Genomic DNA, 18,868 nt, shown 5'->3' with positions numbered 1-18,868 from the left:
ATTTCAGAAGAGCACTAGAGTGTCAGACCCTGCCTCATCACTTTCTCTAGACAACATCCATTAATGAATGACTCTTGTTCATGGATACTTTTACTGTTAACCAGTTGCCATTGTAAAGTGAAGAAAAGCAAGGACATGGCTTGGGCAGACAGAGTAACAGAGACTTTTCTAGTTAGAAGTTTATCCACTGTTGCCAAGGTATCTGAACTTTTTAGTCCTTGACCTCCTAAAAGTAATCTTCAGCAGACATCAAGTACGCTCATTCATAGACTATAGAGTTCAGAATGAAGACCTTGTTTGTCCGATCAGCTTAGGGAAACCTTGGCCAGTGTGCCGGCCTCTTCTGGAGCTGCAGCAGCAGTGAGTAATGAGTGAAAGTGTGTTGGTCTGCTGTGCACATTCTAATGGGCTGAAGAAAAGTAACTCTCAATTGTATCTGTCACATAAAGTGTATAAGTTCCTTTCTCCAACTAGAGCTGGAATTCAATAAGGACTTATTGACAATAGATATCTCTTAATACTTATTAAAGAAGCAATTTCTGTACTTTGCTTTAAGGAGGCATGCTACACTAATGAAGAGCACTTCAGATGTACTCAAAACATCATCTGGATTTTTAGTTTCCATTCATGCTATGGCCTTTTCAAGATCTTAAGGCTAAGGATTAGATGAACTAGATGGAAAAGAATTGAATGTAGAAAAGGAATACAAGGTGGCAAGAATGGAGGTCAATTCCTGGCCCTACCTGTTCTTAGGCACATATGTGCATAGATACATGTCAACTTCATATTTCTTTCTCATTAGCTTTTGCATGCACCTCCTAGCTGGTGAACGCTTCATGTGACCCCTGGGCTTCTAATCTATGACTTGACCTTGACTGTGAGCCTGTCTTGGATTGTTTAATTCAAGTTCTCTGCATCATGTCAGCCTTACTCCTCTACTGTATTCGTAGCTCTTATTTTTCTGGATTATTTTAACCCAGTACCATTTACATTCCCATTGCTAATACACATTTTTTTGATCAGTGAAGGTATTGGAGTGGCAGGTCTATTCCCACAGTGGGAATACAGTCTTCAGAAGAACAAGAAGCAAAGTGTCCAACAGAGGCTGACTTTTGCAGGGAAAGGCTTTCAAAGTATATCCTTCATATTCTGAAGAATATCAGATTCATAGGTTTGGGGAAAAGAAATAATTTATTCATCAAGTCTCTTCTGGCTCTTTGAAGAGTTTTCCAGATTTCTTTGGGGAGGCCTCCCTTCTGTGGCCAGCAGTAGGAAAATCCGCACCTGGGAGGCATGCTTGCCTTTTCCACTCCTGCCTTCATCCTGAGCATTCCAGAGAGGTACAGGCAGTTCCTGCTAGTGGCCTGGCCCCAAGCTCTGTGGGAAGGAGTACAGCTAAGCTCAGACATTCCAGTTGCCGCTCAAACCCAATGGCACTTCATTAAGTCCGGGCCCCACCTTCTTCCTCTAAGTGTTTGCTGCTTTTCCATGGCAACCAAATCCCCTTTCTTTATGTCCCTCCCTTCTCTGCCTCACTCCAGTCAGCTCCATCACCAACACCTCTGTTGTGGGTGTCCTCCAATTCCTTATTCATTGCCAAGGGACACAGAGGGTACAGGATGACGATCAAAGCACCCTTCCCTGTCCAATGCCCAAGAGTAAGACTGTTTGGAAGGTTGGAGGTCTGAAGGGCAACTAAGCTGTAGTCAAAGGTCACCATGATGTACATAGAAGATACCAAAATGGGTGTGTTTGACCAGTTTTGGTCTATTAGTAAATAGATCTCCAAGCAGCTGGGATGGTTTGTGTGCAAAGATGTCCCAGCTGAAGAGTGGGCATGATGGATGGACCTTGACTCTTAGGTCAGCACAGGCTCAAAGTCAGAGAAATCAGAGACATAAGGAGTTCTGGACATCTCTAGCTTCAATACGTAGACTTGACAATGCTTGAACAATTGTTCCTTCTCCATGACAGAAATGCACTGTGCTAAAGACCTATGGATAGCAGGAAAACATAAAGGTGTGAAGATTACAGCTTTGCCTTTTGGACAACTGCAAGTTGTGATGTTGTGTGTCCCCCCATCCCTCCTAAACAAAAGCAACCAAATAAAAGAACTCAGTTCAGTCGAGTTTCACTCTTAGTTTAGTTCTATCTTATCACATTGAACAAATGCAGAGTGGACAGATATGCATAAGTGAAGTCATGGTCGCATCACAGAGTGACATTCTTAACAGCTTTATTACATTGAAAAGTAACTTAACAGTTCGAAGAATCCTTGTATGTAAAAGAGAGATAGATTTGAATGCATATTTGCTGTGTTATTAGGAGAACAAGACAAGAGAAATCATGAAATTTGCTTTTATGGTGCTGATAATTGATACTAGCTGAGACTAAACACAATAGAATCTTCAGCAACAAAAGATGAAAAGATGCCTTATCTCTTTAGGGATAAAACACACACACACACACACACACACACACACACACACACACACACACACACACGCACCCATACAACAGTTAAAGAAAAGAAAGTCATGAAACTGAAAGAGAATCAGAGTGGGGTAAACTAAATTTGGGAAGGAAGGAAGAAGTATTGTAATTATATTATTATCTCAAAATTTATTTTTTTAAAAGATGCTTTGTGCAACATAGTAAAACCTCTTCAAGAAAGACGAATATCAAAATTTGAACAAGACCTTTGCCACATTAAAAAACATATATCTATACATAGTGTGAGATTGGAATCTGTTTTCCATGGGTTGCTTCCGACCATTTTGTCAAGGGAAGACACTCAGAAAACTGTGAATTGTTTTGAAGTCTGAAAAACACTGAAGAGGGCGCCAGAGCACCAACACTGCTGAGCACATGGCATGATTCCCGTATTGCACCAAGCACCTTCCAAGGTGTTCTCTTGTGCACTCTTCAAGTTGCTTAGCTGTCAGTAAGCACTGTGTCTTCAGTCATTCATTTGCACTCCAGGAGCAGTCGTTGAAATGCTGCAAGCAAGCAAGCTTGCATTGCATTTTTGTTAGTCAGTTGTCCCAGGTGAGGCTTTCTTCAGTGGGTACCCTCGAGGGACATGTTAGGAAGAGGAGGGACCCGTTTTTGTTAGTCAGGGTCCCAGGTGAGGCTCAGCCTGTCTGTTAGCTAGCTGCCCTAGTCATCTGATCTCACCAAGGACTCTTTACCATGGTAGCAGCAATGGACTGACCAGTCCCTATTATCTGGCCTTGTTTGTTTTTCCCAAAGATTTATTTATTATGTATACAGTGTTCTGCCTGCATGTCTGCCTGCTGGCCAGAAGAGGGCACCAGATCTCATTATAGAGTTATAAGCCACCACGTGGTTGCTGGGAATTGAACTCGGGACCTCTGGAAGAGCAGACCTCTGGAAGTGCTCCTAACTTCTGAGTCATGTCTCCAGCCGTATTATCTGGGTTCTTAATGATTCATCCTTACCATTCCTGAGAATAGTTCCAGCACTACTTTCTTCCTTGAGGGGCTCTAGTTTCTGAGACACCCACACCTTCCCTTGGTTTCCAGCCTAGTGGATAGTTATGAGGACTCATGCTCGATTTCATTGTCTCTAATAGTCCTGCTTTGCTTTTCTGTTTGTAATATTTTAACCACTTCCTTACAATAAATTCTTACTGTTGAAATATAAACCTGAGTTTAGCTGACACATTGCTCAAGTATCAAAAATGGAGCCTTTGAAATGCTTTGTTTTTGATAGTAAAATCATACTATTCATATGCCTTAAAATTCAGTTTCAGAAATGAAAGTGGCTTTTCAGAAAACCTCAGTAGAATTCTGGGGCTTTCATCATGTATCAGCGAGACCAAAAGATTTCAGAAGCAAGTTATTTGCTCTCATTTTGTTTCCATTATCAAAGAACACTGAACCTGTGTTCACTTTAGTTTTGTCATAAGATATTTACAAAATATGACTCATATGTTTTCAATTTCCATGTGTATTTACAATTTCACATATTCTTTACCATTTTTGTTCCTGTAATCAGGGTAGGCAATCACACGGCACATACCCTGTGAGTTACCATCTCTATATGCTCTAGACATTAGTAGATCTTACTTTTCTTTACCAGTACTGATATTTGTAATCTGAATGCTTTTCAAGTCAACTAATTAGAAAGCAGTTCACATGTCCACAGCTTCAGATCATATATCTAATCAACTTCTTTGTTATTCCTACAATGAGTTTTTGATTTTAAGTAGGTCTAAACTCTTTCATCATCAAAACTCAATCTTCAAGATAGTCTTCAAAAACTTAAGCACTTTCAAAAGTCTTATGTCAAATGCTATGTAAGTAATTATCTTTCAATAACGTATGCAATAGTTAAGATCCAGACAAGGAAACAGAAATAATCTTATGTAGTTGCATAAAGGAAGTTTGAAATGTAATACCAACTAAAAAGACTGAATTAGAGGAAAGGGAATATAAGGAATTGTAAGACAACCCTAGGGATGGCAACATCCAGAGATAGTCCTCTTTTGTAGACACAGGGGACATACAGAGGATATAGAGGCCACCAAAGAGGTGCTGGAGACAACATCCAGGGTAGAGGAAAGGGAAATGTCCCAGATTACTGGCAATGACTGTACTCTAAGCTTCTGAAAATACATCCAGCATCCAAATAGAGGCCAGATGATAATAGAGTCCAGAAATGTCATCACCGTGTGATGAAGAATAGAGCACAGAAGGTCCAGCAATGGTTTCAAAAGTGGTCATTAGTTGCTAAGGGCACATAAAGCTTGTCTGACCTTAGTTTCATCCATGTGAATAAAGCTGAGTTCTGGGTTACTACAAGGACATGGTCTGAAGTGATTTCCTGTCTAGTGGGCAAGCCATAGAACAGTGTGTGACTCTTCGGGCAACAGCCTCAGGGTCTCTTGACATTTTAATCATCCAAAACAAAGGAACTTGCCCTTCTTATTAAGCACAGAGTATGGCTGTATTTCTGTTCCTAGGAAAGGTAGTAAGGAATGAATTACACTAATTTGTACCCCATGTGGGCAAATATACAATAGGCACTAACAAAAGTCAATTTGGGAGAAGAAATGTGATGTCAAAACCTGTCTATCTGTAAGGAAATCAGCTAGTTGCAGCACCCACATTGCAAAACTCCAGAATAAGATGTTTACTTTTTTCAATTTGGATTAGTCCAGACATGAACCAAGTTCCAGATTCCCCACATGAACTTAGAGTGATTTCCATACAATGTTGAGACTTTAGTTAAAATGGAACCACTAATGAATTGACTCATATGCAAAAGTAATACTATTGGAGTTCATGGTGGAAGCCTGGTTGGTAGCTGAGTTTATCGAAATCAGGGCTGGATTGGATCTATGTCTCATTCTTTGTTATCCTGAAGGCATTTATCTTTTTTTACCCAAGAATTGATGGGACTCTGGAACCATGGGGGGAAACAGACCCAAAGGAGTCACCAAGATATATGCGGAGCTAGAATAATAATTCTGTAGCTTTGTATTACCCTCATGTGAAAGGAAAAAAGAAAAGAATAAAAGAAAGCCAAATAGGAATGGACTTTAGTCATCTCCAACTTTATTCCTCTTTTTCATCCCCTTTGCATTTCCCATCTTTCTTCTTTTCAACAAAAAGCCCCTCCCACTTTCATGTCTTCATCCAGTATGTGTTCCAATGAGTTTAATAAGAGCTGCTTACATGAGTGTGGGTATCTGTGGGGTTACTCACTAGACTATAGGAAACTTACCAACACCACATCACTGAAGAAAATGACTGCCCAGCAACCATCAATGAAGCTGTCAATAGGATTTCACAGAAGACTGAGGCTACATGAGGTTCTGCCCCATCCATAATGAAATGTTGATGGGTCCAGTCTTGTGCAAGTCTTATGCTATAGATAATCACTGTACAGAGTTCACAAGTGAATGGCCATATTATGTACAGAAAATGCTTTTTTTGGTGAACATCTCCCCATTCTTTCTGCTCCCTCTTCCACAGTGTTCTCTGAGCCTAGGAAGCAGATGATGTACAGAAGTCTCACATAGAGCGAAGCATCATTTATTCTCCATTGAGCTGTTTTTCTAATGATAGTTTTTCACAAGATCAGCTATAACTTCTCCTCTTGCCTGGCAATGGACACACAGGCAATGATTTAGAAAAAAAAACCAGTTTGAGGAAGAATTAATGAAGTACAAATGAATGTGTAGAAGAAATACAACATCAGCACCATTGACATGTGGGCATTGGTAGAAATGTTTACACTTCTGTGCAGATACTCATTTTCTCTTTCTTAAATATTATTTTCAGACTTGTAATGAATATTGAAGTATATTATGTAGTTAAGAATTTAGCATAGAACATTGCACATAGGTAGTATGGACTGGCAAATTAATTTCCATGAAGTTTCAAATGCAAAAAAAAAAAAAAAAAAAAAAAACAAAACCAAAAAAACAAACAAACAAAAAAAAACCCACATAGATAAAATAACTGAAAGCAACCCCTTTCCATCCAACACTTTTTCTTACTCCTTGCTGGGCTCTTCTTTCATTTTTCTGGCCCTCAATATAATATCTTCCCTTTCATGGTGTTATCATGTATGCTTCAAGATTTGCTCTTCTAGAAACACTGGGTACAGTAGCCCATCTTTCTTTCTGTAGTTCTTTCAGGGATCACAGACCCTCTTTATGGGTGAAAAGAACATTCTTTTTACACAGTCATGCCTGCATTGGCTTCCTCTCCTCTCCAACAGAATTTAAACCCAAGGAAGGTCTTAGCTGTATGCTTCTCACTAAGATTGCATAGGCATGCTAGTACTCATTTGATTCTCATGTTTACCAGATATAACCATTTCACCACCTAATATAATTGAGATGAGTGTCAGAAATTCTGGGCAGGCTTGACAAAGTGATTCCTATTTTCTTCATCATTTTGGTAGAAGTTGGTGGTCCTATTCAATAAGTAGGAGGACTAGTCTTTTTCTTAACATATTTTTATTGATTCTTTGGGAATATCATATCATGCACACTCATTTCTCAGTCCTCCATGCCTGACCCCACCTTTGTGACCTCTCCCCCACAAATAAAAAAATTAAAATTAGACAAAACAAGTTCAATTTATGTTATCTACATCCTCACTAGTGTAGTCAAACTCTCAGTGGCCTTTCCCTTAAATAGAACTGAGTCATTCTGCTCCTGCACCCCAACAAAAGCAACCATCATTTGTCTAGACCTTACTTCAGCATCCTTATCACACTTGTCAAGAGTTCTCTTCAATAGCTTCCTGTTTAGGTTGCCACTTTGGTGGGATTAGGGGTTATGGGTTAGGATGAGGGTAGGGGTTATCAAGAAAGCCTTCCATGCCTCTCTTTCTCAACTGTGTATCTGCAAACATCAATGCAAAAGTAGCTGACTTGGTCTTTAGCCTCAGCAGGTACACAAACTATGGGCTTCCATGTGGTTTCTGGCGATAGCATGGACCATGAATATGACCCCTGGCTGCAGTAGGCTCATAGACCCAGACAAGGCCCTTACAGACAGCCCTGGCTACTCACATCAATATGCCCCCCAGAGGCAGCATGGGTCAGGAACATCAACATGTTTTCAGGCTGCAGCACAAACCATGGATATCCGGACATCCACTAGCCTTTGGTAGTAGCACATGCCACCAAATCAACACAAACCTTAGCCTCAGTAGGACCACAGGCCCAGATATGGCCCTCCCTGGCAGTAGTTGGACTAGTTTTGAAGCTATCGGATTGCTTCATTTGAATGTTCTCAACAGAGTTGTCCTAGGGAGCACTGAGGACCAAGAACTAGGACGGAACATCCCCATCATGGAGTAGAAGGAAGCTTGGCAGCCTTTGTTTTCTTTCATTTAAAAAAAAATCCTTATTTATTTTTATTTTATGTGTAAGAATGTTTTTAGCTGCACATATTTATATGTGTGTCTGGTGTGTGCAGAGGTCAGAAGAGGATGTCAGGTCCCCTGGAACTGGAGTTATGGATGCTTGTTAGCTGCTTTGTGGATACTGGAGACTGAGGCCAGGTTCTGCGAGAGCAGAGAAAATGCTCTTCCCTGGTGAACCATTGCTATAGCTCCAAGTCTTGGATTTCTTATGTGAAGGCTGACTACCTCAAGTACAAGAGCTCCAGAGCAGGCTGAAATCTCAAAGCCTTTTATGACTCTAATGTAAATGTCACAAACTGTCACCTCTACCATCAAAACAGTCATTACCCTGCCCAAAGTTGAGGGAAGAAGATGCACAATAACACACTTGTAGATGTAAGGTATGTGGAAGAGTCTGTGGCCAAAACAAAGCACTACCACAACCTGTGTTCTCTTCAGCATCCCAGCCTGGACAGAGCCTAGGACTTCTGTCATTGCTTTTCAGGGGCTCTATTAAGCCCAGCCTCTTAACCTCTGATTATTGATGAACTGAAAGGGAATCATATGTTTTGGTGGCAAACAAGAAACATCTAAAGTCACACAATAGACTGGAAAAAAAAAAGATTAAGAATTTGGGCTATGTACCAGGAGGTGTTCCCTAACATCTAGCTAATCTCAACAGCTTTGGCAAAGCATAAAGGATGGATTTGGGATAGCCTTTTTGCAACCTTCTCTTAGATGTACAAGGTTTAGCACCTCCTCTTCCATCCTGTGCTCTGCCAGTCTACCTTCCCCTCATAGTAACATGTTCAATGTGGAAGACCATGCTTTGACAGGGCAAGGCTGAATCTCTCTGTGTCTGGAATACAGTGGATAGGCTGCAAAGACATTCCACTTACTGCTTACTTGGAGGAAAGCATAGAAGATGAAAATCACTCCCACATAAAAGTAGGTTTATAATTGTCCATGGAAGGCAATTTTTGTTTCCAGTTAAGATAATGGCTTCAAAGCCCAAGTATTTGGAATCTAAATTGTAACATTTAAAACTTTAATTCACCCATGGGTCACTGTGATCACTCAGTTTATGGGGAGACACGGGGTAATATCCACACACTCAACACTTATGACAGCTTTGTTTATTATTTAGTCGATTACTTCATTTCTCATAATCGTACATGAAATCTCTTAAACAACACTGTTGTAGTTGAAGTTGGTCACATTATACCACCTCTTTCTTCTATAGTAGTGGAGTGGTTTTCACAATTATTTTTTAATAGAACATTTGAATATCAAGGAGTGCAGTTAATTAAAAATAACAAATGGACCAAACTTCAAGAGAAACAATTGCACACTCATTTAAGGGTCCGATGCTATACAATGGTTCATGGACAGTCAATAGGAAACAATAGAGATCTCAGTTGGACCGAGCTGGAGGCAGTTAGGTGGACAGAAGTGGCTCCCTTAAGACCTGTTTGGCAGCTGAGAAATGAAGTTTAATACTGGCTCCATCGCATTAGCCTTTCTAGACTGTTCCTCCAGGCAAGAACTGAGAATCATTGTCAGGGTGTGATATGCATCTCTCTGAGGGTGACAGTCCTCCAGCAACATGTAGAACCATCTCCAGATTACCCCCCCTCCACAATCCATTCATGTTGGAGTTTTTAACTCAAAAGTACATTGCTCCAGTCATAGGAGCTGTGTATGTGGTCCTTGGGAGTGAGCAGGTGCATAGACACACACACATCTGAAGAAAAAAAACACAAGAGCACACTGAAAAAATAAGGCAGTCAATGGGAAGAGGAGGGAAGATGGAGGATAAAGGAGATGTGTGTAACAGGTGGAAAATCTTTGGAGAACAGGGCATAAAGATAGAAGAGAGGAGGCGAGGATGCCTGGAATGAAAGATGGGCAGGTAACAGCAGTGATCGTAATACCACTTCTTGTCCTCCCTCCTGAGCCCATAAGTTCCTATCTCCAACAGAGCTGGAAGGAAAATCCACAACCTCACTCTCCTTCTGTTCAAAAGAAGACATTCTTATCTTCATAGGACTGAATAGAAGAATGGAAAAAGAATGGCAGTAAAGGGATGCTGTACACACTGCCGCACTGGCCCATAGCATCCTCTTCTCTGGCAGTGGTGAACATGTTGCCCTTGGATGCACTTTCACTGAAGCCCCTACACTGGCCAGAGGTGAAACAGCTAAGTTCTCTGCTCCATTTTGTTCTAAAAGTTGTGGAATCTGTGAGGCAAAAAAGTACAAGGCAAGTTTTCCAATATTTCTCTGGAAAGAAGCAAAGAGAGAAATAAGAGGAGCCTGCAATTTAATCTCCTCCCTATTCATCCACAGGGAAATTAGTGTGCCACAGTGCTGAGGGTACCAAATGTGCCCTGACTCCTAAGGCTATGGGTGTACTTTGACTCATTGTACATTTGTACATGGTCCCTTAGGAAGGTGAAGTTCGGGCAGGTTCCCTGTGGAGCTTAGAGCTTCAACAGCCAAATGCGTTAGGCAACATAGAGTAGTTAAACTCCTGTGTTCTAGAGGCACTGTAACTCAGGGTATAGAGTGTATGAGGGACCTGGGAATAGTGAGTCACCTCCCTACCTTGGTTTCCTCATCACTAAAAGGTTAACAAGAATAGACCTTCTTAAGGGGGTGCTGTGAGATTCCAGTTGTTTGTAGTAGCACACATCACACTTCAAGTAGTCCATGTCATCTGTCATTATTCCTAATTGGGAGGTATGAATAAGGCTCAGTGGCTGAGTTATAGAGCCTTCCAGACCTGTGTCATGTGTTTCCACATGAAGAATTCCAGTTAAGCCAAGCTGGCTGAATGCACATTGGGTCATTGTTAGTCAATTTGGTCCCATGAGGTTGTTTCTAAAAGGCTGGGCTTCCTATTAGCTAGTTCACCATAACATCATCCTTGGGCAGTGTGTGCAAATGGAGCCTCAGTCCTTATGTGTGATCATCAGATGTGCGGGTCTCTCCAGAGGCTCTGCTGTTCTTCAGTAACTGGCAGAGTTGGGTGGGTAGGCAGTAACGAGGATAGAGTCCTGATGAGTTTCATCAGAGAAAGGACTGTCAACATTTACAATATAATTAAGAAAATGTAGTTAGGGCAGTGTGGACAGAAATGGTTTCCAAATTGATAAGAGTTTTAGTTTACTAAAACACTGACCATAAAGAATCTCATTCCCAGACTAAAGCAAGCCTCAGCCAATTCCTTTCTGTCCAGAGAAAGAAGCCTGGGACCAAGCAGAATTAAGGCTCTTAGAATTCTAATGGTACTCGAGGCATGTACAAGTATTTTTAAACAAACTCCACCTATTTCCTGCAATGGGACAGCTAAACAGTTTTTTAGGTAGCCCTCTTTGGAGCTATATTTGACAGGCGATATCTCACTGCCTCTTAAAGATCAGGTTGTTTAGAAGAAAGGACAGAAATCAACCAGAAATTACAGTCCTCGTTTCACATGAGGGAAGGAAGACCTAAATTTCTGTAAGGTCCAATGGACCTGTAACAGAACTTGGGTTTACCTCTGAGGTGTGGAGATATGGACAGCAGAATCTGGAGGAAAACCCATGAGAAACAGGCATGTGTCATTTATTCTTTTCTTCAGTACATGCCTAGGCTCCCAACATTCCAACGCTTCCTAAGAAATGCCTGAGCAAGGGCACGAGGCAACTGAAGCTTTTTGCCCTCACTTCTGTCCCCAGTTGCCATAGACTTGGGAGCCCATTAAGCAGAAGAGCCTCCACTTTAGACCTGCTGTAGGACACAGGATAGTGCTCTTGATAATTCTGATGGGTTGATTGAAGGCGAAAAAGTGAACAAAACCAATGAATACCAAAGTGAGTTTCAAGGTAATCTTCTAAGTTGGGGGAAAACAGTGCTGCATGAAGCTACTGGCTGGCGGGTTGACTGATCATGCAGGTGGAGAATATCACACTGGACAAATCTCGCAGGGAGCAAAGGTCTACCCTCTTCCTGGTTTAGAAGAGACTTGTGGAGCTTTGGATGTTCCATTAAAAAACTGTCTAAAAATCCACAAACCAACCCAGATGTTCCCCTCTTCTCCCCTGCTTTATTTTGGCAGCTACTCCCTGGCTCCATGATGCTAGATGTCTTTGCTGTCCCCATAGTCATTGTAGGGGACACTCAAGGTCTGTTCCTCACATGTTTTCCTGAGGTCCCGGCTGAGCTCTGACCAGTCCAGTCCATAGGGTTTGATCTCACTGTAGCGGCAGCCCAGGTACTTGAGTGAACCACGCCTCAAGCTTATCTTGGGCTCCTGAAGGAGTCCATTGCACCAGCTGCTCAGATCTCCAAGCTGGGCAAGGATGAGGCCTGCTTTCCTGGAGATCAAAGAGAAAAAGATATGTCTGTCAGAAAACAAACAAGCAAAAATGAGAAAGCTAGAAACGATTACTATCAGAGCAAGATTCCAGGTTTTAAGAAGGTAGAACACAGCATTCTATCTTTTCCACTTAGCACAGACAATCCTTCATGTGTGTCTGTCTAATGAATGGATGGATGGATGGATGGATGGATGGATGGATGGATGGACGGAATAGGTATACAAAGTGGTACATGTACAAAACAGAAATAGAAGTAACAAATGTGGCCAGAAAAAAAAAAAGTGAAAATGAGGACATGAGTAACTAATGTTTGAGTGGGCATATGTAACTTTTAAAATCCTGGAATCTGTGGTTTTGGAAGAAATCAAATCGCTATTCTATAAAGCCAGTAATTTATCATCATTAAATAACATGTAATATACTTGCCTGAGTATTTTCCTTTCAAGGCTATATTTGAATTGATAAAAAAAAACAAACAGTCAACATAGGGAAAGGAAAGGGGGTATCTGGCCTAACCAACTATGTCTGTGCTGACGTAATTATATCACAGGAAGTCTGGGAACAATAGGGCTCTGGCCCACATTGACACAGGAACATATTTTGGACAGAGCAGACTCCCAGGTGCACACAGCACTTAATTAACTTCCAGGGGAGCTCATGCTCCACTTCTTCACCTACTTCCTAGAGCCACGAGGCCAAGGCCATTGCTACTAAGCCCCAGCAGAAAAAGAAGCAAGCATCTGAGCCATTGAGGATCCCTGGGGCTAGGAGAGGAGAAAACGGTTGCCTCAGAATTACACACATTTGAAAAGACTGATTCCCTAGCACGGGGAGCCTCTGGCACCCAGCCTGTTGAAATGGCTAGCACTGGAATGGCTGTCGTGTCCTTGTATTCTGGTATCAGAGATAAAGGATACCTGGAACCCGGCTCTCAGACTCTGTTGGCTTTCTCTCTAAGCTTTTAGGACAAGGGACTCCCTCCCTTGGTTGGTTCTTTTCAATTGTTCAAAGATATAAGTGGCCATGGAGCCATGAGGATGATTCTTCTATTGCAGCAAGCTCATGTAGGAATTTGGTCTAGAAAGCTTGTTAGGTAGAACTCCTTGTAGAATTTACTAACTCTAAGCTGGTAAACTTCTCCTGTGAAGAAGCATCTCTTTTCTGCTTTAATCAAAACTTCCTTACATAAATGTTTTTTTTTTCCCTTCTGCATCTCATTTATAATAAACATTTCAAAGAAGAATAATGACCTACATTCATTTAATTCCTCTTCATCTGGGCAGTGAGTATGTGAGGAGGGGCAGTGTGTGTGTGGTGTATCTCTGGATTCCTAGAATGACAGGAGAAAGGAGGGTGAAGCTGATGTTGAAGGGAAGGTGTTGAGCTTTAAGCAGCAAAGTAAAGGGGCTGATAGTCCTGTAACAATACTGGAGGGAAAGTTGTATTTTCTCCAATGGCTGCAGGTCAGAGGAACTCACACAAACACTCTACCTGCTGACTAAATAGCCTCTCAGAGAATGATCTGTGTTTTCCCTATCAGCTTCTGTAGTTTGGCCAGACAGGTTTTCCAAAAGAAATTACCACTAAGAACTGTGGTAGCGCTTTCCTCTTAATTCTTCCATTGTGTGCTATCATTAGCCAGCCTTCTGAGCAGTTGAAAGGGGTGGGGGCTGGGGTGTAGAATGAAAGAGGGTGACATCTCATCATCTTCCAGAAACAGACAGAGCACAACCCAGTAGCCTTTCAAGAGAATGAATTGAATTAGACTATGGAGTCTTTGTTGGTGTTTTCATTGTTCCAGTTATTGTTCTTTAAATAATAATTACTTTGGGTCTGCCCTTGACCATCTCAGTCAGAGTCAACAGCCTTCTTTGTTAGCAATGGGGCAACACTACTGTCCTCAGAGTGTTTGCAACCTCAGCTCAGTCTGGAGGCCTCCTCAGGTTTTAATGGAATTGGGTTTAGTAGAATTGTGGAAATCCTTTCTGTTTGCTAACAGGAAGTGTGTAGCCACAGATCCATTTTTATTCATTCTCACGATTAACCCCACAGTGAATTGATGTCCCTCAAGGTGGTGGACATTTCCTGTGCTGTGGCTCTCCCTAAGATCCATGACATTAAAAACTAAGATTTTGTTTTCCATGGACTAATGAAATAACACAATGTTTTCTACTATGTGTTTGTGAAAGGCCTGTATTACCCACAAGAGAGCCACAGGGAGAAGAGCATGGAGGGAAGGGCGTACCAATCAACCATGAGCTTTGCTTCACTGTGACATCCCCATTTCCTCCCCTGCTCACTTTCTGCATTGACCAATCTTTCTTCTGAATCTTGAGTCACAAAGAGAAATTTTGAAGATTCAAATGCCATTAGAAATAACAATAAATATGCAATGTCAGAGCTATTCAAAATGTGGCATTCATGCTTCCTAATGAAGAATTGTGCATGTATACTCAAGAAATCTCAGATAAAAGAAGGGGAGTGAGGAACAGAGGGGAAATGAAAGAATGGAAGAAGAGGAGGTGGCTGGAGAAAAGTATGTCAGGAGTGTGCAACAATGTGGTCAAGTACAGAGATAGGTACACAATAGAAAGGACATTCCTTAATGTTTATCTACCCTCTAAGCAAGGATTTATTTCTTAAAAACGTTAAGACAACTTAACTGACCCTTACATAGTTCCCTTAGATCCACAGCAGCGGCTTTGTTTGTTTAAAATCTATCATTCCTTACAAGTTACAGGTAAAATTTACAGAATGTAGCAAGCTCTTGTCTGACTTTATACAAATAGTTATTTTATTCCATGAAGAATATGCTGAATTTTCTCCTTCCCTCAAAAGTAGAGCTTGGAAAGATGTCTAAATCAGCAAATTTTCTGGCGTGAAGATGTGAATGCAATTCCCAGAAAGCAAGGAAAAGGCCAGCGCAGTGGGGCAGAGTGTGTTAGTAATTCCAGATCTGTAGAAGTGGAGACAGGCCGAACAATGCCTGAGGATGACCTCTGGCTTCCAATTACACACACACACATACACATACACACACACACACACACACACACACACACACACACACACAAACCACTGGTCTTCTGTGACCATTTTAACTACTAAGGTGAGTGTCTTCAGGTATCTGATGAATGAGATGGGATGACATTTGGAAAACACTATGCTTTCCCTGTTGACAGAAGTATAAGAACTGTTTAAGAGCTGGGGTAGGGGTGTGCAGGGTCCTATAGTACTGATTCTCTCATTTCTCCTTCCCTGTCCTTCCTGTCCATCCTCCTTTTTTTGCTCCCTCACCTATTCCTGTCCTTCTGTCCTCTCTCTTCCATCCTACCCTGTCCACTTCTCTTTTTTTCTTTTTCTTCCATGTTCTTTCTTGACATTCTCACAGCCCTTGCTCTACTTCCATTTTGTCATGAGTTCTTGAAAAATTTACTAAATTTCATGCAGCCCAAATCTTTTTTTTGTCTTAATGTATTTATTTTAGAAAGAGGAGAGAGAGAGAGAGAGAGAGAGAGAGAGAGAGAGAAGATAGAAAAGTAGAGGCCGGTCATGGCCAGGTGGAGAGAGGCAGAATAGAGGGGAGAAGAGGGAGCAAGAGGTGAGAGTAAAGACAAGAAGCTAAGAGGTTGAAAATCTCTTCCCATTTCTCTATCCCATTGAAGAATTGCAAAATTTCTAGGAAATCCTACTTTCTCAAGATAGCAATATACAGTCACAATAAATGTTATAAATGGGAAGGGATATCTCTCCACATTCCTCACTCCCCACTTTCCAGCTACTCTATCTGGGCTCTGCAATCTAAAGAGTGTGTATTTTGTTCTAGGAAGTGACAAGCTTGGCAAGTAAGTGAATACTATTCCACCTTAATGGAGCCCCCATCTTCTCAGATACTATCTCCAGAAAGAGCATGCAAAAGTCCACATAAGACAGGCAACATTCATGGGAACTAGATGTTTCAGGAGAACCTCTTTAAATTCCCTTTCACAAGACTTCACATTCGTTCCCTGAAAATTTAGGATTGGGAGTTGTGTCAGAGTGATTAAGATCAGGAGTAAAGGTTCATTTCCTGAGCTCAGGACATGAGTTCATGTCTCAACTGCTTAAAAAGAGCATACTCCAAATCATTTTGCACGACCTGAGCTGCGTAAAGCATGGGGCTTAGTTCCCTGAGCATCTAAGATCTCTCAGAAAATTCTCTCCAACTTCCATGAAAGACTATAACAACATGAAAGACACAAGAATCCAGGGAATGTTGGGAAGAGATGGCATAGTTCATTGAGTACATGGGCCCTAACTCATCTTGAGAGACACAAACATCCAGGGAATGTTTGAAAGAGATGGCATGGTTTGTTGAGTACCTGGGTCCTAACTCATCTTCACACCTCCAGGTGAATTCCCCAAAACTCTCGTAGTGCTGGTTATAGTGGTAGAGGACTCGGTGCAAAGTGGGTGAACCCAGATCCAGAAGGGTGTTGTAGGCGGTCTGTTGCTCCTTTCCACTGGTGTAGCCATTGAAGAGATTGTAGATCTTGTCTGCTATTTCTGAGGAAGGAAGAAAAAGCAAATCCAGTTGTGCTTTGAGAATTTAGGTGATTTCAACTCTGTACAGATGTTCTATAGAGTGTACCAACAGAACGCTAGATGGTGCAGTCTACTAACATATAAGACACATGATACACACAAGGCATAACCTGTTCCTAGAAGCATGATGAACACAAGATTAAAAGAGGAACAAGAGAAAGGATTCAATGAAGAGACATGGTAGACAGAGATGTATGAGACTACCCCTGATATTAAACAGTATACTATTTACAATATGGTGCTTTCTAAGCAGCATATGGTCTGAAATAGTGATATGTATAGAATAGTCAATACATAAACCAATACACTGATAACCTTAATGTGTGGTGGTAGCATTTACCTGAGTATCAACCAAATGGTCATCTAAAAAACATCGGGGTAGCCAAGGCCATAGGTGGCAGACATAAAGTGAAGCAACCCCAGGTAATACTTCCGAGCTATAAGAATCTGGAGAGGCAATGACTTTGGAACACAGAACATTTGCTATCATGACCAACATTAAGCAGTGCACACAAACGTTTGTATCAGATGACTGGTGACACAGTAGATTTGTTTACATTAGCACTCATGAGCCTGTAAGAATACTCTGCTCTTACATATGATTGCTACAGCATTACTTACACATAGGAAATCTGTACCTCTGTTATAGTCCTACGAGACCACTGTGGTATATATGGTTCATTACTGATATGTGCTCCACTACTAATCAAATTATCATTATATACCATTCAGCCATCATTTATATATATGAATATATATATACATGTATATATCCAAGCTAGTTTATAATAACTTTAGATAACAAAATTTAAAGACAACATATTTAGCTATATTACACATGACTTTCCTTCAGAAATCCATCCACATATATATACATATTTATATGTGCCAGGAAAACATATACTTCTGTACTTATATGTGCATGTTGTTATTTTAAAACACTGACCCTGAAGTGTAAGAGTGATTTGTGTAAGTCATTCCACCTCTGTGCCACTGAGTTTTAGTTTTCTTTATCCTAAATTAAATGCCTTTGACTAATACACCTCTAAGGTCAATTTCAGCTGCAATACTTTCTGTCTTCCCAAGGTTTACTAAAAACCACATAACCTGAGGCAAAAGCTCATATATTCATGCTTGATGGGAAAGTGCAATCCCAGAGAACTAGAGCTGGGGATAAAGTCCAATGAAGCAATAAATGAGCGTAAACATAAAGGATTATATTAGGAAACTGGAACACCTTCCTGAGAACCTGAATGCTATATTTTTCAAGAGAGGATGTATGCAGTTTCTCAATCACTACTGGGCTGTGCAGTGGGAGAAACTAAGACTTTATGTTCAGTTCCCACTAAAGGTTGGTCCAAGTTTGCTTCCATACAAGACTGGTCCATGTTTGCTCCCACGAGACACTGATAACCTTAATGTGTGGTGGTAGCATTTACCTGAGTATCAACCAAGTGGTCATCTAAAAAACATCGGGGTAGCCAAGGCCATAGGTGGCAGACATAAAGTGAAGCAACCCCAGGTAATACTTCCGAGCTATAAGAATCTGGAGAGGCAATGACTTTGGAACACAGAACATTTGCTAGAACCATGTAGGTCCCATGTAAAAGCATGGGGATCTTATATATCCAGAAACTGAAGGCAGAACACTGTGCAATTTCAAATGAGTAATCGTTCAGTTTAATTTATACCTGTGATGTTTCTGCCACAAAGGTTTCCATGAAGAAGACCAAGTTTGTGGAGTTGGTAAAGCAGTAACAGTTTTGCATAGCTTTGCATTTTTTTGTGTTGCTTCGTAATTTAAGGAATGTTTTCATTACACGTTTTCTTGTTATAGCTCTCAGAGAAGAGAGGCCATTTTACATTCTCCTAACCATCTGGGAGTTAGGGTCCAGTGAGCAGGCGAGCAATGCTTTCCCTTGGATGTGTTAATTCTGGAGGTGAAGGAACTGAGTTCTTGGGTAAGAAAGTCAGAAGTATGCCTAATTGACCCCACTAGTAACCATAGCCTGAGCTCCTTGGACTAATACCA

General features: G+C 41.1%; 1 protein-coding gene across 3 annotated transcripts in view; it reads right to left on the bottom strand.

Annotated features, from left to right (window-relative positions):
- Positions 1-9,008: 9,008 nt before the first annotated feature.
- The window catches only part of Astn1 (astrotactin 1), a 316,570-nt gene continuing 306,710 nt past the window's right edge, over positions 9,009-18,868 (bottom strand). For 2 of the 3 annotated variants that reach the window (XM_031386411.1, XM_031386421.1), the window contains exons 22-23: positions 16,614-16,797; positions 9,009-12,249 (exon numbers count right to left, since the gene is read on the bottom strand). In XM_031386411.1, the coding sequence (XP_031242271.1) occupies positions 12,012-12,249; positions 16,614-16,797 (422 nt within the window). In that variant the 3' untranslated portion in view covers positions 9,009-12,011. Of the gene's footprint in view, positions 12,250-13,497; positions 13,583-16,613; positions 16,798-18,868 lie in introns of those variants that run through there. The other variant, XM_031386430.1, reaches the window with a different exon arrangement.

Source organism: Mastomys coucha, unplaced genomic scaffold (assembly GCF_008632895.1).
Source record: "Mastomys coucha isolate ucsf_1 unplaced genomic scaffold, UCSF_Mcou_1 pScaffold1, whole genome shotgun sequence".
Taxonomy (NCBI): Eukaryota; Metazoa; Chordata; class Mammalia; order Rodentia; family Muridae; genus Mastomys; species Mastomys coucha.
Note: the sequence above shows the minus strand (reverse complement) of the source record. Positions and strands in the feature narration are given on the sequence as shown.